This window comes from Agelaius tricolor, unplaced genomic scaffold (genome assembly GCF_023055355.1).
Source record: "Agelaius tricolor isolate 1412-34295 unplaced genomic scaffold, bAgeTri1.0.p SCAF_10, whole genome shotgun sequence".
In the NCBI taxonomy this organism is placed as follows: domain Eukaryota; kingdom Metazoa; phylum Chordata; class Aves; order Passeriformes; family Icteridae; genus Agelaius; species Agelaius tricolor.
Window position 1 is genome coordinate 5,871,203 of NW_027269270.1, and position 23,653 is coordinate 5,894,855.

Below are 23,653 nucleotides of genomic sequence, written 5' to 3' on the forward strand. Positions count from 1 at the left end.
TATCCTGACAGCTGTGACAGAAGCTTAAATGTATATAAAGAGTGGCATTTACACCTTGTGCTGAAGCCCTGCAGTTATTTTCTGCTACTCTTCTCTGCTACACTTTTGCTTTTTGGACTTCACAACCATGGGTCGGTGGCTCCCAAACTGGGACCTGTAGGTGAGCAGCAGCAAAATTTCCACACTCTGATTGAATGTTTGATGATGTGGACATGAAGAATGGCCGCACCCAGGTCACCTAGGCAGCCAGGTGGTTGATTTTTGTGGGTTTGTGTTTGGTTTATTTATTTTTCTCAAAACCCAAAAACTTCAGACATTTGACCAAGCCTTACAGCCTCCAGAGTAAGTTTTGGCAATGGGCTATGCAGTTACCCTTTTATTGAAAGTATGTGGAAACCCCTTAGGAGCTCTGCTCCTTGCCAGAAGAGTTTGACCCAAAATATATGGGAACAACCATTCCTTCTGAGGGCTTTTCCAAGGGGCTCCTGTTCCCTGAGCCCTTTCCCAGGGTGCCTGGTGGGTGATGGACGCAGGCCCTGTGCGTCCTTCTCTCTCTCTGGGCTGAGTACTGCAGTTGTGTCAGCAGAGGTTTAGGCTGGATAGTAGAATGTGTTTCACCCCGAGGATGGTCGGGCAATAGAACAGGCTCCCCAAGGACGTGGTCACAGCCTGACAAGATTTCAAGAAGGGTTTGGACAAGGCTCTTAGGCACAGGGTGAGGTTCTTGGGGTGTCCTGTGCAGGGCCAGGAGCTGGATTCCATGCGACTCGTGCATCCCTTCCAACTCAGCGCATTCTGTGATCCTGCCGGCACGGCGGAGGCGGTGCACTTCGTAATCAAAAACATACAGTTTTAAAAAATGGCCATATCCATGGCAACCTGAACCCGACACCGCCGCAGCCCAGCCCGCTCCCAACGCCTTTACACGTCGCAGAGCAATGGAGGGAAGGAAGGAGGGAGCAGAGGAATGAGGGAGGGAGGTGGCGCCCCGGGGCTCCCCTCAGCGCTCCGGCTCCGCCCGCTTGGGGCGCTGCTGCTCCCGCCTCGCCGGCCGCGCGCGACACCAGCGGCCCCGCGGGGAGACTCGGCCCGCGCCGGGGGTGGGGAAATGGCTCTGAGTGACGTTCCCGCTGACCAATGGGCGCGCCGTAAGCCTGACAGTTAAGCGAGCTCGGCCAATGGCGCGCAGTGGGGGGCGGGCGCGGCGCGGTGCGAGAGGCGCGGCCGGGCGGCGCGGCGGGCAGTCGGCGCGGTGGCGCAGGATGATGCGGCTGTGGCGCTCGGCGCTGCTGCGGGAGCTGCTGCTGCTCGGCCCGCCGGGGGCGGCCGGCGGCGGGGCCCCGGCCCCGGCATCCGCCGCCGGGACCAGGCGCCTCCAGTCGCCGCTCGCCGCTCTCGGCGCTAGCCCGCCCGCCGCTCGCCGCGGCCCGGCGGCGCTGCCGTCAGCGCGAGGTCTGTGCACCCGCTCGGAAGGCGCCTTGGAGGAGCCGGGGAAGGGGGCGCAGGCGCCGTCGCCGACTCCCGGCGAGCCCCCCGCCGACAGCGGCCACAACAATAACCACGGCGGCGGCGGCAAGGAGGTGGCCGTAGGCGGCGGCGGGGAGAAGTGAGTGTGGAGGGGGCGGCGGGCGCGGGGGATGATGCGGAGGCGCCATGTGAGCGCCGCCTCCCACTCGCACGCGTGGTGCCTGCGGAAGGGGCCGGGCCGCGCCGGGCGGGCGCTTCCCCGGCAGGTGCGGGGACCCCGGGGCTGCCCGGTCCATCCCGGGCGGTGCGGGCCCCGCTGCCGGCGGCTCGGAGCGGGAGGGAGGCGCACACGCGTGGCGGGGGCGTGTGCGCGGCCCGGGCAGCGTCCCCGGCACCCCCGGCCGTCCGTCCCGCCTGTGTGAGGGGGTGCCGTCCCTGGGGAGGCCCGGCACAGGTGGTAGGGTGGCTTTGGTAGCGCTTCTACTTGGCTAAAAATATTTTTCAGGAGAAGCGAAAGCTGTGTCATCTCGCATTAATTATTAAAGGCAGTATGTGTGGTGCGTAGTGCTGCCTCGGAGGTTTCGCAGCAGTGTCTTCTCCGCGGATGCGTCCCTGTGTAACCTGCCCTAGGGTGACCCAGCCTTGGCAGGGGCATTGGGGACTGGGTGATCTGCAGAGGGCCCTTCCAGCCCTAACAGTTCTGTGATCTAGTGCAGCCAGGGACAGATCCATATGTGGTGAGTACAGATGTTTGTAGGTGCTGCAGTATGTGTGCCTGTGCCGAGGTCTGTCCTTATCCCTTAGTGACAAAGGTATGTGCAGGTAGTAGAATTGTTAGGCTGTATATTTCTATGAAATTAATATTTATTTACTCAGAAACTGAAATACTCCTTAAAAAAAAAAAAAACACCCAAAAAACATGGGAGACAGGTGTATCAGCTCCAGTTTTTGCACCTGGTAGTGGATACCAGAGGTTGAGTATAATGATGAGGTAAATGGTTTGACAGAGCATTCTTCTCTGTTAGTCTGCAGAACTATGCAAGTCTTGAGTATTCATTTCCTAGCACCCCTTGTCTTCATAGTCTGTACATTGGCTGGTTGAACCTGGGTACATTTAGAATCTCAGAAAACCTTTTACAAGAAGTTTGACAGCTTAACTGCAAGCCCCATGAAGACTTCTCCTTTGTATATGTTTGAAATGTACCCCATGACATTCCTGTAGGCACCCTGTGTGCTGATTATGGGATGGCATAATTCAAATTAAACCCAAGCTGCTTTCCCAGGCTTTGCTATGCTTATTACCTGGATGAAAAGAGCAAATGACAGAAGAAACAGGTCCGAGAAAGGAGTACCTTGTTTTGACACTGAGCAAAGTCTCTGTTAGTCTAATGCTAAGAGGAAGTCTGGGGAAGATTCTACAAAGCCAGTCAGGAAGGCTTCAGCCCTTAGCTTGTTAGTAGTTCTACTTTTGAGCTGTGGTTTGTGGGTTTTTTTTTTTTAGCATGAACTTCAATATGGCAGGTGGGGAGAGAGGCTGTGACCTTGTTCTTTCCTGCTTTTCCCCCAGATGTATCAGCTACTCAGCCTGGTTCAGTGGGGTACAGCCTGCTTTAAAGGCATCACCAGTTACTTCTGCTGTCAGATGCCTTAAAAAATGCATGCCTGTCAGGTTATGTAACTGTGTGCAATATAATACACCATCATAACGGGTAGTATTTCTAAATTTATGCCCTTGTTCAACAAATATGAGGTCTCCTCTTTGAATTAGCTCTCTAGATAATGTTTTGGAACAAAAAAATATCTTTCTGTAGTTGAATAGGTGTGGTTTATAAAGACTACACTTCTGTTTTCAAGCAGAAATACTGACATTAAAAACTTAGGAAAAAAACAGCATGCCAGCTGTGGTGGGTTTTTGAGGATATTGCAAAGGTGATTTATTGAAGAGGTAACATTTTCTTAAACTGAGCTGTTAGTGGCTTCCTACAGCTAGCATCAATTAGGGAAATTCTTTAATTTCTTACATGTGTGGTAAAGCTATATAATCACAAACCAGTTAAACACTTGAAATAATTTTTGGCTTTTGACAAAAGGATGTATTTGAAAGTCAGATGTTTGTTCTTTAAATCTTACTGCAAAATGAACAGGGAGAAATTCTATAAAACATCTGGCATGTAGTTACAAACACAGAAAAAGCTAGAAACTTACTTTTTGTTTCAGGTTGTGCAGGAATTCCTGGTGGCACATTAGTCAGGCTACTCGATACTTTCATTCTTACTTTTCTTGAAGCAGAACTGTGAAAGTCTTCCTTCAAGCATTTGTAAATGGTACATTCCATGTGGAAGTCATTGCTATATTAAGACAGAGTGCAGGCTCGAGAAGAAAAGCGAGGTTCTTCAAAAGACAGGTGTCTGAACTACACTGACAACTGGGCTAAGTCAGTGCAGTCTGTATTCTGCTGATTCCAGTGCTTTACCATCCATAGTGTCTTAACATTTGAGTGGTGTTTGACAAATGGATTGTGGACTCCACTGGCAATAGCCTTTTTCTTTTTTAGTTCGTGTGGGGGGACTATTTTTTTACTATTTGATTACAAGGTCATGGTTCTGGGATACTGAAATAACCCATGATGCCAAAAGACAGCAGTAAGGTTTTCCTGTTTATTTGCTTTCCTAACACTCCTTGTGTACAGAGTAGGAGGTGCAAGTAAAAGCCTAAAATGTTCTGTGCAAAGACTACACAGAAATTTAGAACAGTTCAATTCCTCATAGTGAGGATAAATTATGAGGTTGGTGGCTGATGAAATAACTAGTATCCCATTGCATAACCAGATCCCCTGGTGCATTTTTTCCATAACATCTTCCACCACCTCCTTATCCCTGCTATCCAGCCTTTACACTGTGTATCCAACTGAAACTTAATGTATTTTGGACAGGAAAAATAATTGAGCTTGAACTGAGAGTGGTCACAGACTGGTAAATTTAATTAATAGGAATTGTGGATTAAAACACAATAGTATCTAGGCTCATGCCTGAGTTATTAAAACACAGTAGCCTAAGACACTCCTCAATTACAGACATGTATAATATTTAATACCTTTTGCTCCTGCTTTCAGTATAACTGTTCTTCATTTGTTTTTACTTTCAGTATAAGTGTTCATCTTGTACTGGCCAGTAAAGGGATGAAACAGTTTATCTTAGTAGAAGCTATTTCTAAATTATAAAGGCCTTGATTAAGGTGAGAGGGAGAAGAAAAACGTGAGTGACCCTAACTTTTGAAAGCTAAATTGGTCACTTTTTTTAGCTAAATTGCAATAGTGCTAGACACTGGTATATAGAATGTCACAAAACAGTTAAAGGAAGTGTTTTTGTTTTGTTTTTAATGACAAGGGAGTGGTAGTGCTCTTTTTTAAGGGCAGGGATGAATTCTGGAGATACTTTTCAAAATAAATTTGCTTCTGCAAGCCAGATAACAGAGGAATAACAAGTAACCAGGCAGTGTTTCATTTTGCTGATACTTCTCATGGAGTGTGGATACAATACTGAGAGATGTGAGAAACAGAAGTGTACTTTTATTTGACCTTTGATAACTTCTGTAGAGGCTAAGGTTTTGAAACTAGAGTTTAGTTTGTTTTTCTACCAGAAGCACTTTGTTAGCCACTAAACATGTCTATCTTTGATCTAAGTTTATAAATATGTAGTTTGCTCTTGAACAATGGTAGTTCTTGGGTAAATAGCTGCCTGCCTCTGTTATGGGACCAGTGTCTCACTATATGAGTGGACAAAAAGCAGTTGCTGAATGACTTGACAAGTGTTGGGAGATAGAACCAAGATATACAGCATCTGTAGTATGGTGACAACTTCTTCAAGATGCCTGTCTTAGGTAGAGTGGCTACTGACTGTGACTTGCAGCTTTCATAGAATCCCAGAATGGTTGGTAGAGACCATTTAGTCCAAACCCCTCTGCAATAAGCAAGGACATCTTCAGCAGCCAGATCAGGCTGCTAGGAGCCTCATGCAGTCTGATCTTGAATGTTTCCAGGGGTGGGGACCTCTTTCCAGCCTGTTCCAGCATTTCACCACCCTCACCATAAAATTTCTTCATTATATCTAATTTGAAGCTGCCCTCTTTTAGTGGAAAACCATTACACCTTGTTGTGTTGCAACAGACCCCGGTAAAAACCCTGTCCCCATCTCTCTTACAGAATCACTCTAGGTACTGAAAGGCTGCACTGAGGTCTCCCAGGACCCTCCTCTTCTCCAGGCTGAGCAACCCTAGTTCCTTGAGCCTTACCTCCTAGGGCGAGGTGCTCATCCCTCTGGCCATCTTGGTGGCTTCCTCTGGACCTGCTCCAATGGTCTGGTGTCATTCCTGTGCCGAGGGCCCCAGAGGTGACTGTAGTAATCTGTGTGGGGTCTCAGCAGAGTGGAGTGAAGGGGAAAACCCCCTCCTTCACCTGCTGCCCACTCTGCTCTGCATGCAGCCCAGGACATGTTTGGCTCCAGTGCCCATGCCTGGGTCGTGTCCAGCTCCTCCACCGGCACCCACAAATCCTTCTCAGCAGGGCTGCTCTTGGTCTGTTCTTCCCCTGGGATGTGTTGATTCCAGGAGTTACCATGGCCCAGGTGTGGAACCCTGCACTTTACCTTGCTGAGCTTCATGAGGCTCACACCTGGACCAGCTTCTTGAGTGCATCCAGGTCCCTCTGGATATTGGCCCATCCCTCAGGCTTGTCACCTGCACCTCTCAGCCTTGGGTCATTGGCAAACTTGCTGAGGCTTCATTTGATCCCACTGTTGGTGTCATAGGTGAAGATCTTCAGTGGTCCCTGAGGGACCATTGTTTGTGACAGTAATTGTAACCTCATTTTTATGACTGGTGTCATATTTGTTAATAATGCCTGAAACTATTATTAGCAATATTGTATCTTTATATCATTTGTTGTTCTGTAAGTCCTGTTCTGCATTTTGGCAGTTCTATCCTGAAGTACAGAGTAAGAATCTTCCACGTTATTTGAAATTTAATCTTGTTCTTCTCTTATTCAGCGTTTGTTAAAATGAAGTCCCTCCCAGAATCTGGTGTAGATATTGTACTGATACAGTAGGAAGATCTGAAAGAAGGACTGTGAAGTCCTTGTGCTTGTAATTCCTATGTTGGCTTTTCTTTGTATTTAAAACACCAGTCCAGCAGTATTGTAGTCCACAGATTAGTATACTACCAAAGAAGTCTAGTTGTTCAGTAGTCTGATGCTTATTTCTTTTTTCAAGAAGGTAAAGAAGTATCAAAAGTCATTATTCATGAAATCAGGCAAACTGGAATTTCCACTTAATTTGACTGTGAAAATTGCAAGTTCCCTGACCTGAAAAACAGCTTTTTACCATGTGTGGAACAGAATTATCTTGCTAAGTGTGTTCACAGTGCCAAAACACATCTTTCAGGTTAAGCAAACATCAGTTACTGACATCACTGATCTGATAAACTGCAGAGCAAGCCTTTTCACCCCTATTTAGCTGATAAACTTTACCAAAAGATGGACTATTTGACAAGAACCATTTTCTGTAAATATATTGAATGTCATCCTCTTTGCTTTGGTCGTCTGAGCAGCTCCATTGTTTAATTAGGCTGAGTGACCCAATGTTGAACAACAGCAGATGTGAAAGATATGAAAACCACGTTTAGAGATTTTCTGCTGTGAAAGGTGCACATCTCTAAAATAGATTAAAATCTTATGGAGAGGCAGGTAAAACCTCGGTTAAATGGCTGAAGTATTTTTCCGCATCTTTCCAAATAGAAATTCCATATTTGGAACAGCTGTAAAATTGAGTAATTGCTCAGAAATGTGTAATTAAATAGGTTATCAGTTAACATTTCTCAGTGTGTTTGCTGGCTGGTTTTGCCAGGGTGAAATAGGAAAGTTTCCTCTGCCAGACCTTAAGCAGTCTAGGAATGACTTGTGTAGCAGAGACATTCCTTAAAACATGAAATCTCAGCGTTTTGGGGAGCTCAGTTGAATGCTTTGTATAAATGATGAATATCTAGGGTTGTAGATGATGTAACTTAGCATAACTTTTAAAATTAGTTCCCTACAGAACTAGGATGCAGACATCCTAAAGCTTTAGTTGCTGTGTTGGTAGTTCTGGTTCTGTTGGCTTAACTGGACATACTGTCCCCAAAGGGTTGAAAATGAAACATGCTGCCTGGAAGACCTGAATTTTCTTTAGCAGAAGGGCTGCTCAGTAATTTGTTTGAGGTAGTTGCAAGCGTTTGTCTTGGTTGAATTGCCAGCCTGTCTGTGCATTAGTCAGCCAGCATAATTTAAATTAAAAAAAAAAAAATCTAGACTTGTAAGACAAGGAAAGTTCTGTTGGCTTACAAAGCTGTCTTCTGTTCTTAGTATGTAAGTACAGGGTTTTAAATTGGAAAATGAGAGGTAATATTTTTTACTACTGGTTTTCACAGCTAGTTATGAGGAAAGGAGGGAGGCAAGGACAATCTAGAGGTTGTCTTAAATTTATAAGGGAATTTGGGTACAATCAGATTTTTATTAAAAATAATCATAAATCTGACTTGTGTAAGTATTGGGAGAGGAGAGGATTAAACGTCAGTCAGTAAGATTGCATTGGCCTATCTAGGGTCTGTGCTTAGCTGGAGCATTTTATTTTTGCAGTTGTAACCCTCAGTTCTGTTACTCAAAGAATTACTAATCTCTTGAAAACTTCAGTGACTAGAATTTGGACCTACTTTTTGTAAACACATGCATAAATGCATAAAAATACATAAATTGCCTCTGAGCCTTCTAGTTTCAGGCAATAGTGTCTCTATTACTGTATAGTAACAAAGTATTGCCAGTATTAATAAATTATAAGATAAACCTTTAAAACTGATGGTTAAAATAATGTAAGACTGCATACTATGCATTTTAGCTACTATCTACATATTTTTTTCTTTCGGTTTTATGTATTTTTGTTTGTCAGACATTGGAACATTGGCTTTTTTTGTCTGGAAACAAACCTGGGCACTTCAGGTGACCAAAGAATCAGAATCCCTTTGCTGTCACTGCCCCTCTCAGTCTGGAAGTGTAGTGGGCACTGCTTACAGGGCAAGTGTAAAGACTTGGGCTCCTGCCTGCTGCAGGGTGCTTTGGAATATCAAGGAATATTTTCATATTTTTTACAGGTTAAATCTGTAAACTTCAAAGGGAAGGGAAAGCTGTCAGTACTAGAACTTTCTGTCTTAGAAGGAATCTGACTGCTTAGTTTGGTAGGTTTCCTTCAGATTTCACATGAAATGGAGATGCAGGTAATGAAAACCTGCAGGCATAGGGGAAGCAGAGTGCAATAGGTAACACCTGGGATCCTTGGAGAGTGGTGTGTTTACACTGATAAGCACAGGGACCATTAAAGGTGCATCTGCACTGGGTTTACTTAGCTAAGTAGGTGTGATGAGAGTCACTCCTGCTTCAGGTGCTCGATTATGCTGCAGATGGCTTTGCTTGTTTCATGGTAACTGATGGGGCTTACATAAGCTTCCAGAAGGATAAGGGCTTTAGGACTCCTCTGTGGAGCCCTGAAAATGGGATTGTTTGAAGAAAATATTACACATTTATCCTCTCCTTCTCTTGCCTGTAGAACAATTGGGTCAGTATGCTCTTCAACTTCATTATCAGGCATATACATCCTGGAATCTTAAAAATAATTTATCCTCTGCAAGTGACATACCTATCCTTGGTAACATCAAAAAGAGGGATATGTGATTAATCTGCTCCCAAAAAATACCTAAATATAATCTTAGTGGTGAATGTATGACAGTAAAAATATGACTGAGTTGCAGTTAAGAATGCAAAATCTATGTATGCTGCTTGTAATATTACCCTTTTTTTTCTGCTTGAAGTAAGCTTTGTGTTCACTGAGGAAAACATTCTTTGAAATTTGTGGTAGAAGTGAAAATATGTTTCCCAGGAAAATAATGCAAAAATGTATATAAATAAAAATAGGCACTAAAATAATCTAAGATTTTTTTTTCTCTTTTCCAGTAAAATAAAACAAGGTCTCCTTCCCAGCTTAGAAGATCTGCTTTTCTATACTATTGCAGAAGGACAAGAAAAAATACCAGTTCATAAATTCATAACTGTAAGTTTACTCTTCCAAATTGTTGTATGAAAGCTAACTACTGCAAGGTTATTTTAACATTTTAAATGCAAGAATGCAAAGAAAGAATTTCTGTTGTTCATGTTTATCTGTGGGAAGGAATGTATTGTTCCCCCCCAGTGCTGTTTCTGTAGTTAAGTAACAGAATGAGTACATTAATGTTATTATTCACTTCTTTGATGTGCAAAAGAGTATGCTTGAAAGCAGCTGTGCCTGTGGCATGGCTCGGTGGTATTTGTGCTTCTGTAAAATGTAGTTGGACCACTGGGTTTCAAATAATATTAATGTTTTGACATAAAATGCAGCCAAAATGGCCAAAGGAAATTGCTAAAGAATCAGTAAAGTGTCACAATGTCTCTGTTGATGATGCAGTGGCAGATCTCTTAGAGTGATAAATGCTGAGCAGTAGATAACTTGATTGTAATAGTGATCTTTTCACTTAGTAATTACTGTTTTATTGTAATAGGCACTCAAATCTACAGGATTACGTACATCTGATCCTCGATTGAAAGAGTGCATGGATATGCTAAGGCTGACTCTTCAGACTACTTCAGATGGTGTTATGCTGGACAAAGACCTTTTTAAAAAGTAAACTTTCTGTCAATTATGTAACTGTATAATTCTGAATGAGTGCTGTCTGTGTGTTACTGAGTGCTGTCTTAAGGAGAGACATGAGCTATATAAATCGGTTAGGAAAGGGAGTCAAACACACCCTCCTGATGCTCTTTTGATAACAGTTGTTCTCAGATTTCATGCAGCAGACAGGCTGTGTGATGTCCACAAGAGCTTAATGTGTAAATGTTGTTTGCATGTGTGTCTCATCCCATACTGCAACTCTTGGTCAGGTGCCAAACAAAATTAATTGATGCAGCATGAAGTGTTTAGTATGATTACAGAAAACTGCTGTCTCTCTGTATTGTCAGTTTTTAATCTGAAGTTCAGGATGCTGCTTCTGTGTGGCAAGATGTTCAGAAGGATGTATGTAATTCTAAAAGTGAGTGTGAGGAAAACAGTGATGTTGAATTTGAAGCTAGGTGGAGGTGAGAGGGGTTAGGATTGCAGACATTGGTCTGTTTTGGAAAAGATCTGTGTGCTGTATTTTAGTGATGCTTTTGTTTGGTTATTTTTAGCAAAGTCTGTAGTCAGCTGAAAGTATAAGCACTGTTCAGGTTGTCTTCTGTTCATTTCAAGCACCCTCCTTTGCTCCTCTACTTACAGCTTGTGTGTGCCAAAAGACTGGAAGTGTTGAGGCTCTTAAATTTTGAAGTGAAATTTTTAGACTATTTTTCTGTCTGCATTTTTATTCCATTTGCAGGGTAAATCATAATACCTAAAACTTATTTGCACATACAATTTTCTAAGTGTATATATATATATAAAATAGATACATTTTATGTACATATAGGTATATAAAGTATATACAGTATATGCTTATGCTATACTGTGTATTTACATAGATATAAATATGTGTGTGTGTGTGTGTCCATATATAAAAAAACATTTTTGGAAATAGATTGAGAGAAAGTTAATATCTGTGTGTGCAACAAAAAAGCCAGGCAACTCCTTAAGCAGATGTGAGGTACTTTGTAAAGGTCCAGCATGGACTAACTTTATTCCTGTGTTAAGTTCTGGACAAGGTCTTAACTTTTTTTATTGTCAACAGAATAAGAACTCTAAATTGTTAGATTCAGAAACCTTCCTGGGTACATGGATAGATTAGAAAGGAAATTCATTTGCTATTATCTGTTACATTTATACTAAAGGCTTATTTGTCACAGTAAGCTGAATTATGTTTTAGGCAAGGGCTCTTCATTTGAAAAAGAATTTATTTCTAATTAGCAGGATTATCTTATGTTCTGTGCCACATCTCTGGGATTTGATGCTCTGTGTCAGGAGAGTAGTCATTACTATAACAATTTGTGGAAAGCTTACATGGTTGCTTCCTGTGTAGGAAGAGTTTTGAATGTGAATCTTGTTTCACATAACAAGTTTTTCTTTGCAGCAGCTGAAGGTTCCTTTGTAACCATTTTATAAATTAAAAACCCCTGAACTTCAGTTACCTGTTCCTTGTAGGGACACTGCATTTGTTGTGAAGAGGCTTGCACAGGGTCCCTGTATTTTCTTCCACAAGTGTTTAAGGTGTGAAATATAATAATGTATCTAGTCAGCTGTACTTAGCTCAGGACTTGAAAGCTTCAGTTCCCTAAACATAAAAGTCAGGGGTGTAATTCTCCTCTTGAATTTGAATCCAAAGCTGCCAGATCAAATAAAGTATCAAGGTTAAGTGATTTGGAGTGGTGGTAGCATAAGTTTGACTAAATCACTCAAGTGTAAAATACACCAGCTCATGCACCTGTATTGTCTGTCATTCTGTATGCCTTTTTAGTGGTTCAAAACATTAGGCTCCAATTCGACTAAAATTGCATTATTTTGAAGTTTTTTGGCTTTACAGCATTCTCCACATTAGAAAGAATCTCCATGTTACAGGCAGAACAACTTGGAGTTTTGGAATTTTAATCTTGCATCTACAGAATTTCTTAAGATGAAGGTTTCTGGGGTGCACATTTCAGAGAGAGTGTTGATAAATTAGTGAATTAGCTGTTGATGTTGCATTTGTGTAACATAATGTGGTCTTTGCAGGGTGAGACCAGGCTGCTAATGAAAGCAGTGCAACATGCTGGTTAGCTTGCTGTGAGAATTTTTTTTCTTTCCTTTTTTTCCTTTTTGGTACTACTTAATATAATAGTACTCTGTTATAATAATAGTGATCAACACTTCATCTGTTGTTAGATGAAATTTGGGCTGCTTTGTGTAGGGAAGCAGTAATAAGCAATCTGAGTCAGAACTTGAAAAGTAATGGATAAACCTAACAAGTTGGTAAAGGAAACAAAGTGATCCTAACTTTGTGCTGAAGAACAAAGATGCAATTTCCAAAACCCCTCGAGCTGTTGCTTTCAAAGTTGGTTATACAAGTCACTGACAGTTAATATTGATTGTAAGACTTGCAGCCTAATCTTCCTAACCCAAATGTATCAGGAAAAATTTATAGTTTGAAATTACATTTTTTAAAGGGAGGCAAGAAATGCTTGGATTGGGATTTGACAAGAGAGTTCTGGGGTTTTTTTTCAGGCTGAGATTGTAAAGTTTGTTGAAATGGAAGAATGTAAAGTAGGACTTTTTAGGGTACCTATCCTGAACCACCATTAAACTTTGTGAGAGAGAAGGGCCAAGTTGTTCACAATATTTGACTGTAGAAAGGTTTTTATTTATCAGTATAATTATTTACTTAAATTCCTCCCTATGATCTTTTCCTGTTGCTCCACTTCTTCAGAGCCTGAGGCCTGCTGTCTCCAGGGGGTTACCTGGAACATAATTAGTTAATTACTTCGGTGGGAGGAGATGTCAGCTGCAGAATTTTAGAGGCTGTCTTGGCTCATGTCCTGCCTGACTGAAAACTGTCAGTCCTGTTTACTGTCCTGTTAAAGGGAGATGGAAGAACTCTGTTATTTTGTCTGTTCACCTACTGTTCTGAATGCCCATCTAGATTACCTGAACCCTTGTATTTAATTTAGTTTGTGAATTCATAGGATTTGCTTGGGTTAAGGAGTACCTGGATAAATACCCAGACAACGACCTTGGCAGAGTCTGGGAAAAATTGGTAACAATAAGTAAATGTCCTTCACCAGCACAGCCATTTCTGTAGTGAGTTTTGATTCCTACATTAAAGGGATTGAACTGCTGAAGTGAGCATCATAGGCTTGGTGTAGATTTTAAGTGTATAAATGCCCTTGTTTCAGAAACATAATGTGATCTTAAGAGAACTGTATTTCAGTGCATAGTGCCTTCTTGTTTTCCAGACTTTGTATTGAATTGTTCTGAAAGGTTTGGGTGAACTTCAGATACTTGTTTTTTCTTATAGGAGTGCTTAATGCTGCTCAGGTAGTACAGACAATGCAGAAGTGCATCTGAAGTTTGAACTTAGAGCATGTTATGTTGTTAGTCCTTCTGCACACATAGCTGCCATCAGTGTTATTAATTACTTTTGAAAAGGGGGGTTTTGCACCTGGACTAGGTGACTGTAATTGGAAGCTGCTGGGAACAAAAGCAAACAGCAGTTTTTGCAAGACACAGGAAAAAAATGAGAGATTGCAACAAAACCAAGTCAACTGCAATTTTCACACAGGCTAAGAAAGCAGCGAGTTACAGCCAGCAGTTTGTAAGGTGACTGTACATCGGAAACTACAGTTTCTCTTTCACTTTCAGAGAGCAGTGCTTATCAGCATTTGAAATGGATATCAGTTCAATTTAAGATAAAGTCCTCGAAGTAGGAGGAGTTTACAGGCTTAGAAAAAGAGGGGGGATTCAAAGGGAAGATAATTCGTAGCATGTGCCTAGATGTTCTGAACTTTCCATTTGCCTGCATTACTAGTATGTGTCTGTGTGTCTGCTTCTGTCAACAGTGCCAGAAGGCACGGTGTGAAGGTGTTAACTGTTTGTTTGCTGTTAAACCTGCCTTTGTCCTCCTTGCCCTAGGATGGGGCTGTTAATACCTTTTATCAGGTCGTATTTCAACTGACTTGATAGTGGCTGCCAATTGCTCTCCCCTCTCACCCACGGACACACCACTTTTAGCATGTCTCCGTTTGTGTTTTCATCCTTCCTTCTGTTTGTCCTAGATAAGTCTTTTCCTTTTTACCTCATCGGTTTTTTCGCTGTCCCAGATGGGCTGACGTTCAGAGGGTGTGGCCGATAGTGTAACTGTGTTTTCTGGGCTAAAAGGCAACAGAGATTCCTTGAATGGTGGAGATTGGAAAGAAGAAACTTGCAGTTCGGCTCACTATTAACTATTGCTTAGTGCAGGAGATGTTATCAAGTTTTTCCACAGGGTTTTTTTCTTATTAGGAGTGGAATCACATTCCAGTTTGGTCTGTTGGCAGCGTTCTCACCTCAGTGGTGAAAGGGTGAAGTGAGAGAAAGCAACCCTGAACCTCCCATGTCTGATTTATTAGAACTTTTTTTAGACAAGGTCTGGGTTAGATAAACTCCAGATAGTTTGATCCCAAGAACTGGGTGCTTTAGATCCCTTTTGCAAGCTGGGGTGCCACTTGAAGGCAGATTGAGAATACCTTGCAGTACAGCTTCACAGTTGAAACTTCAAAAGAGAGCTTTAAGTAGAAAGGAATAAAAGTGCATACAGTAAAGCTATTACACCTAATTTTAAAAAATGGAGTGGCAAATTGGAAAAGTAATACAGACTTGTTCTTGTGGGCATGTAGCTTCAAGGTACTGAAGGTCCTAATTAAATAACATGTAATTGCTTTTTCACACTACATTGTCAAAGTGCTAATAAATGTTTTTAACTTTTTGCAGGTGTGTACAGAGTAACATTGTGTTGCTTACTCAAGCTTTCAGAAGGAAGTTTGTCATTCCAGATTTTATGTCGTTTACTTCCCATATTGATGAGCTATATGAAAGTGCTAAAAAACAATCTGGAGGAAAGGTAATCTCTGTGTAAATTCAACTTCAAACTTCTTTAGATTTTCAGTATTAACCAAATGCATTATTTGTTAAGTAGACAGGTTTTTCTTAACATTTTTTGCAAAATTAAACTGGTAACCTGATGAAAGAGTTTTGAAGTTCAGTTATGCCTGCACTGTTTAAACTGTGTTAGAAATAAAGTTCACAGCCTCTAAGAATCTTGTAGCATTTTGATGTTGGAATATGAAAATAGCATTATTCTTTCTTTATATTACATAAACTATAAAGCTGCTGAATAATTTATCAGACTACACTTAGGCTCTAGAAAAATTATGCAGCTCTACACATCTGTCTGGATTGTGTGATGAAAGTAATCGTTAGTACTGCACATTGGTTAGTAAATGAAATTTATTCTGGTGCTTATTTTTAATAAATCAGTTGAAAAATCCCAGACTGTGTTACAAACTAAAAGTTTTATATTATTTGAAAATGATGGACATGCTGTTATACAGAACACAGATACCTCTCTGAATATGCTGAAAATTTTACTTAGAAAAATGTTTTATTTGATAATGATCTAGTGAATATAATAATTTCTAATGAAATTTTAGGTATACCAGGTGATAATTTATAGAATGAATCAGTTGTACCTTGATATTTATTTTAATTAATGTGGAGTTAAGTATTTTGGATATTGTAATGTGTGGTTCTTTATTTCACACTGTGATAGGTTGCTGACTATATTCCACAACTGGCCAAGTTCAGCCCCGATTTGTGGGGGGTGTCACTTTGCACCGTGGATGGACAGAGGTATATTTTAACTTCTACATTTTGTAACTTCTACATTCTGTTCTTGGAATAGTTGAAGAAAAGATAGAGGCAATGCTTCTGTAGCAATAATATTTGGAAGTTGAAAAGCTTTGTCTAATAGTACCTGTGTATCAAGCTGTATAACTTTCTGTGTAGGTCACAATGTACTTAAATGTTAGCTCCTTCTCTGCATTTTAATGTTTTCACTGTAACATTGTTATATAATCTGTGTGTCACTGAAAAAATGCAGATTCATGTTCTTTAAAAAGAAAATGTAGATGTGGGAACTGGACAGAGCTGAATACAATTTTGCTTTTCAGGTTTATCAAGCTCTCCCCTGTAAGGGTGTATGTAGGTCTTAGATCTAGGCAGAGTGATTTTATTTTTCTCAGTGTCAGTAACTCAGAGTAGCAGAGACAGTTAGGAGCCTAGATGGAAAGGGATACCTTGCACCATCTAGCTGAGAAGTAACATGAGCTCTGTGTCTCCCTTTGTGAATACACAATGCAAGGTGCTCATCAGCTCTGCTGACCTGCAGTTTGCTGTGCTCCTACTGCAAACTGGAAACTGCAATTTTTAGCTGTTGTGTTTGTGAATGGGGCATTCCTGAGAGCATCAGACTTGCTTCTGGTGACTGTGGCTAGGAGTTCATTTTGGAGTTCATTTTGCCATGATCTTTTGAGGTCCATATGTTTGCTTATAATTAGCCATATGTTCTGTAATCTCAGGGGAGGAGCTGTAAAAGTGAGCAGAAGTATTTTTTTCATCTCCCTGTTTAAGTGTCTGAATTAGAATCTATTAATAGTAAAAAACCTTATACTTTAAATTGACATTTTGCTTTGTTTTGGATATTATGAGCTAATGAAAGTTCTTATAATGTTAGTTTTTGTAATGCTTAATGTTGTGTAATGTTAGTTTTTATAATGCCAGAATGATATTGTGATTTTCACTGAAACCTTCTAGTGTTTTCTGCAAAGAACAGAAGCAAATCCACTCCTGATTTTGCCATCAGACAAGTGACTGCTGCAAGCCTTTTGCTCTCTCTAGATGTGGCATATGCTGCTTGCATGAGTCACTCTTTGGTGCAGTCTGACATAGATGCTGAAAGTCAACTTTCCAAAAGATAGCATGTAATAAGTGCTATATCTTTGGCATTATTAAAGGAAATGTAAATATGCCATTTGATGATTGTTCTCAAATGGCAGAACCAAGCTGTATCTTATCTTTGTTTATATAGACATAAATCACTATAGTGGCTCTATCTGGGTCAGCTGTACCCTGCTGAATATGTGGGTTGCAATTGAATAGGATAAGTGTAAGACTGGAGGTTTGAGGTGATATTTTGCTCTGGTACAAACCCATTTCTGAACTTGTTTTTTTGTTTTGTTACCTCTGCAGTAGTCAGCAACTGACTTTGTTATGCTTGGCTTATGGGGTCAGTTGCTAAAACTTCTAAATCTCATTGTTATGTTCTTTAAAATCAGACCTAGTAATAATATGCTTTGGCTTTTTGGGATGTTTTTGTTAATAATCCTTGTATGTTGAAGGATAGATGAAGCATTTAACACTCTACTGCCACAGCTGACAAGCAGGAAATTTCAAGCCTGTTCATCTGTGTTTTCCCAGGCATTCTGTGGGTGATACCAAAGTTCCATTTTGTCTCCAGTCCTGCGTGAAGCCTTTGAAATATGCAATTGCTGTCAATGATCTTGGCACAGAGTACGTGCACAGATATGTTGGTAAAGAGCCCAGTGGATTAAGATTCAACAAATTGTTCCTGAATGAAGATGGTAAGAGATACATTATACTTAATAATGCAGATACTTAGGTTTAGAAAATCATGAGGCAAGCCTACACAGTTTTTTCAGTCTTTTTGATTTTACTGTATCCTCTTAAATATTCTCTTTATATATTTTGTCTTATTACTAGGCAGTGTCCCAGAATGTTTTGTCATCAGCAAGGTAGACTTGGTCTTTGTTAGTCACTTTTGCCTCATTTAGAATGCCAGTGAAAGATGTTTTATTGCTTCTATTCTATTTGCTAGTTACTAAGCTGTAGGAAAACCCAAAGAGTTTTAACAGTGCAGGCATTTGAAATTTATTTTTATTTAGTTGAGTTGGTAGCAAGAATTCCTTAATCTAGGTTTCTGTAAAATGGTGGTGAAAGAATCAAAGATGTTAAATTGATTTTAAAAAACATATCACTTCTTAGTCTTCTGAGAAGCAGGTGCTGGTGCCAAAGGCCAGCACTGACTAGTTTCCAGAAGGTGAAATCTTCCCACAGTTTATTCTAAATGGAATTTGGCTACTGATTCAAAACAATGTGTTTATTTTTTTTCCCTGTGGCAGGATTATTTTAGCAAGAATTTCTCCTACAGCACTTACCTAGATTATTTCTTTTTCATATTATATCAATTTTTAAGCATGGAAATGTTTGGTTTTTTTAATTTTATGGGAAAAATTTGAGAAAGATGACTCATGTTAGCCTTAAAGGAAATACTGGATGTTTTCTCTGAAACACAAATGTTTCTTCTAGTGGGTCTGTCTCAGTAAAAGAAGAGACAATGTTTCCGTTGCCATGGTATTGCAATTAATATTTAATTACCAGCATAAGGCTTGGATGACATTTTTGTCAAGGACTGTATTGAATTCTGACTTAAATATCTGTAGTATTAATATATTAATAATACCTAATTATATTTATTGTGTTTTAAATACATGCAAATGATTTATATAAAAATTATTTATTTATACCTTAAAATCCTCTTTCCATACTTAAAATTAAAATATATATTTGCATTTTTTTTCTTCTCTTTTATTATGTTTGTAAATGGTGATGAAATACCAATGTAGGAATACATTGCCAAGAAAGGGTTAAGCATTTTGTCAAGTTATGTTATCTTGTTTTTGCTTTCCTACTTTTTCCAAATACAGTGTTGTACAGTGTGAAGATTTGTCTTTCATATCCTACAAAAGCTCTACTATAAAAAAAACTTGATGATGCTGAAAATTGCCCCTTAATTCCTTTGAACTAATATAGATGATCTATATTTTCTCTTTTTAATAACATGACAAAGTGTAGTAATTATTTTCTTCTTTTATTGCCACTTTTAAAATGGAACTATTGGAGAAGATGAATTGGGGGGCTGTGGTCTTTTACATTACTGTTATACTTCAAGAGTGTTTCTAAGGCTGTTATGCATAAGAGGATTTGGACAATTGAAATTTTGACCAATGAACATGAAGTTAATAGAGAAGACTTAATTGACATGATAGAAAATTTAGTTTTTAAGTATGTGCTTCTGTGGCTGATAGACATGAGAAAAAAAGTGCTGGAACTGACGTGGATGGCTTCTTACACAGTCCTTAAGAAAAGACTAAAACAGAAAGTAAAAGTTTAATAAATAGAAACATTTCAGTAATAATGAGAGGAAGGGAGGTTGAGTTTCTCCAAGTAAAGGAAGAGGAGGGAAAAAAAGGATTTAAAAGATTAAATCTACACTTGTAGATTTAAACCACTGTATGAACTTCCACTATGTGTGGAGTATTTGTCAGTTTGAACATTCATAAATACTTTGAAGACCAGATTTGAAAATTAAAAAAAAAAAAGGTATTTGATCTATTTACTTTCAAAATATTCGGACACAGGTAAATTTCATGTTTGTAATCCAGATTTTATGAAGTGATACGCAGGTGTTTGAAAACTGTTCATGCATCTGAAGGTGTTTTTTCTGTACTGACTATATGGAAGATTCCTGAAACAGGATATTTCTTGCATTTCATAGTATTGAGATTCAAGCTGGAAAGAATGAAGACTATTTTAAGATAGTTTTAAATTATAGCTAAAAATGCCAATTTACAACAAAAAGATGTTGCTGTGTTTTGAGTATGATCTATGCTTTGTGATGGAAATTTGGAAACTTCTGCAGGCTTATGAATATTGACTTTTAAAACTTGTTTTTGAAGATTGACTGATAGTCATAGATAGCTAAGGTGCCATTGACCATAACCAGTGTCATTTTCATGGGAATATATGTGTATGCTGCAAATACCAGACCCATCTCCAAAACCCAAATTATCTCAAATTTCTCTTAGAGTCCTTGTTTGTACATCATACATAAAAATAGTGGACACTTTTTGTGCAGTTTTAAAATGAATATTTTTTCAGGTGTGGAGGTAAAATAAGAGCAAATAAAGAATTCAAACCTGTCATGATATTAATGTATTGAGAATTGTTTGAGGTTTTCAGATACCACCAGTGCTCACAAGTCAACATCCTAGTTAAAAGGCACAAGAAAAATGTTACTTATAAAAGAAAAGGGTAATTTGTGGAAGGTAGATGATATGGGAAAAGTAAGATGGCTGATGAGAGGTTTTTTAGAAAAAGGAGATACAAAAGAAGGTGATTTATTCAGCAGCCAAGAACGACTTGGGAATGCCAAGATACTGTTAATATGGAGATCAGTGGGGGAAAAAGGAAAATGTAATTGCAGCAGGTATGTTCAAGTCAGCTATGAAGTAAGCTAAATTCTTAAATGAAGAGGATTTGTAATTTTCAAGAAAAGAAATTATACCAAATAAAAAAAAAACAACTGGATTTTTAAGTAGCATAAGGCTGAGTGTGTTGTAAGCTGTAAAATATTGCACTCAGATTGGTAAAATATTGTGTATAGTGTTGGATTACAGTATTTTTTAAAGGTTTAAGATTATATAATTTCTATTCTTAATAGTATAGTATATAATAGTATAGCTATTGCTATACTCAAATCTAGAATAGTTTTTCACTTAAGCACTTGACTGGTTTTGTTTGACAAACATGTCTTGGAATATGTTTGTAATTGAAAACTTTATTTCACAGACAGGCCTCATAACCCTATGGTGAATGCTGGAGCAATTGTGATCACATCTTTAATCAAGGTAAAAAGTTAATTTTTAGTTTCTCTCTGAGTATTTTAGTAGAATGTAGAAAAAATGTCTTGTGCAGATTATAAACTGTATTTGATTTTTGTCTGCAATATCTGATGGCACTTTACTCACTGGCAGGTAGACAAACAGATCTTTTGGGAATTGTAACCCTTCCAAAGGAATGCAGTGTTAGAATAGCTGTTTCTAACAAGTATCAGTGCATCTGAAAAACTCTTTTTCCTTGATGGTGTTAGATTGTTTCCTTCTTTAGCTGCACAACGCTTGATATTCTCTTGAGAGTGTTGCCTTCTACTTGTTAATTGCTGAGGAAGTATATTTCTCAGGAATATACTTTATAGAACTCAGAAGTACATTTCTGAGGGTCTAAGGGCTCTTAAAGAGCATAAAGTTACAAGAGTATTTATTGCAGTGCAGAAGAAATGGAAGATGCTGTAATTTGTACAGGAGCAATGCTGCTATATCTGAATGTCAGTCTTATGTTGAATTTGTGTGTTATTAACATCCTGCACCACTAAATTGTGTTGAGCTTCTGTGGTACATAGTTGCTTTTGGGATGTCAGTGTGCTTTCATAAACAAGAGTGTTTGAAAACAGGTGCTTATTTTGCCAAGCACACCAGGTCTGAATGACTTTACATCTTCGCTCCATAATCTTGATACTTTTGGAAAGCTCTATTTTATGTTTTTCCTAGAACAGCTGTATAATTGTCTTCAAGTTGTTAATGGTATAAACCCCATGTAATGTTAATGCTTGCCTGATACTTGACTTGTATTTTCTGCTGGTTTTAGTAGCCATAGGTACAAAAAAATAATTTTTTTTCCAAAGGGTACCTGCATAGACTTCTGGGGAACATGTCAGTCCCCTGGAATTTTTGAGTAGTAAACTTGATACTGTTACTTCTCAGGTCTAAAAGTCGTGTTTACAACCTATTTCTTGGTTGCATTTCCAAGTCCATTAGCTAATGAGTGTGTTTCCTACCCCCTATTTCCAAAACGTTGATTTTAACATTACTTAGATCATGATTTTCTGTTATTTTATATTTAAAGAAGGTGTAAGAACTCCTGCTTAAAGACATTTATCTTTGATAGCTGTAGGTGAAAGAAAATGGCCTTAAGTATGACAGGTAAATTTATTCACATTTAATATTTTTTGAAGGTTGACTGAGCATTGAAATTCACTTGGATAATAGTGAATTTTAAAATCTAACTTAACACATTTGTCTGAAATGTTAAAATGTTAGTCCAACTCCAACATGCCCTACTGATCATAAGGCAAAACAAAAGCACGTGCCTCTTGTGGAAGGCACATAGTTCCTGATAAATGGTGTACTTCTGAATAGATAACATGGATTTGTTTCATGCATGCAACTGTGGTATTTGTTAGAAGGATTTTGCTGGGTGGCTTTTTTTTAACTTTTATTTGGGTTTTCTCTGTAATGTTCTTATAAAGAGTATTGCATTGCACTAACATTTCTGCATGTGGTAATTGCACGTCTGGTGGACTCGTATCTTACTTATCACACCATTATTTGTTCTCAGTGTGATTAAAATGTAGATTTTCTGTACTGCTTTCACTAAGATACCATTTATCATTTGAATAACTAACCAAGCTAAATATATTCTGAAGACAATTACGTAGAGGATCACCAGTACAAAACTACTTAGTAGTTGTAATTTTTGTGAAGTAACTTCTTTAAAATCTGCAACTTAACATTAATGCTACTAACCAGTGAATTAGATAATTCACATTTGTATTTGATCTCTCATCAAACTTAGCTTTTTTCTGAGAAAGGTGGCTTCATTAACTCATGTTTTGCCCTCAATTCCTCTGCATTCATTTTATTTAAGGTGTTACTCACATGTCTTGAAAACAGTGTATGGCTCTTAAAGTACAAGAAAATTTAAATTCACCGTGTATTGCAGATTTATCTAACCTATAGCATGTTAATAACTACAGAGAGATTGTTGCTGTATTTTATGGTTAGGAATGCTTTTACCTCCTTTGAGATTCATTATCTCTCTCTGAGAAATGGATCAAATACTCTTTCAATGTTCTCACACATTGTGAGAGTTGTTGTACTGAGTTGAGCAGCTGTTAGTAGATGTGATCTTGCATCCAGCTGTCCTTGGAGCCTGGCACAGATTGTGACTGTGGATGAGGGATGATGCTTGGAGTAATCTCTATCAGAATATATTAAGATGTAATATGTTAACATTTTGGGGGTAAAAAAGGCTCTTAGCATCACATACCCAGTGTCAGAATTTGGTGTTCCTGCCTTGGAACAGATCAGGGAGCTAAACTAGAGTGTTACATTGTCTTTGCAGTCCATAATAATAAATAATTAGGGGTATGTGCATGTTAAGTGACAGGTTTGTTTGAGTTACTTAGGCATGGCTGTATCCTACTCCTGCCATCTGAAGTGATTTTCCAACTGCCCTGTGTTTGGGACTATGCTGTATTTACATTTTGGTGCCTTAAGCCCTGCCCCTGTTTTAATTGTACATGCATTACACTCCACAGACTGTTCCAGCAGTTTAAAGCATGTGTCTACAATAAAAATGTTTTAGCAAAAGGACATCCTGCAGGTCACTTTTAATGAAATAAAGTTTAAAAAAAACCCGCTGAGGACCTTTTCCCTTGTTGATAATTGTACAGCCATTTGCCTGTATTGCTAGTTATATAAATGGCATAGTTACAACAATTTTCAAATAATTTTTATCAAAAGAAAATTGTAGTGGCAATTACACGAGTTTATGGAAAAGTGGTATGAGATAAAACAGTAATTTTTATCATGTCTCCAAGAAAAAACAGGTGCTTGAAAGGAGGTGAT

At 39.1% G+C, this 23,653-nt stretch overlaps 1 protein-coding gene across 2 annotated transcripts in view; it reads left to right on the forward strand.

Annotated features, from left to right (window-relative positions):
- Window positions 1-1,178: 1,178 nt before the first annotated feature.
- Window positions 1,179-23,653, forward strand: part of GLS (glutaminase) — a 59,770-nt gene continuing 37,295 nt past the window's right edge. The window contains exons 1-7 of one of the 2 annotated variants that reach the window (XM_071434524.1): window positions 1,179-1,606; window positions 9,497-9,593; window positions 10,078-10,199; window positions 14,982-15,111; window positions 15,820-15,899; window positions 17,526-17,689; window positions 20,757-20,815. In XM_071434524.1, the coding sequence (XP_071290625.1) occupies window positions 1,179-1,606; window positions 9,497-9,593; window positions 10,078-10,199; window positions 14,982-15,111; window positions 15,820-15,899; window positions 17,526-17,689; window positions 20,757-20,815 (1,080 nt within the window). The remainder of the gene's footprint in view (window positions 1,607-9,496; window positions 9,594-10,077; window positions 10,200-14,981; window positions 15,112-15,819; window positions 15,900-17,525; window positions 17,690-20,756; window positions 20,816-23,653) is intronic. The other variant, XM_071434525.1, reaches the window with a different exon arrangement.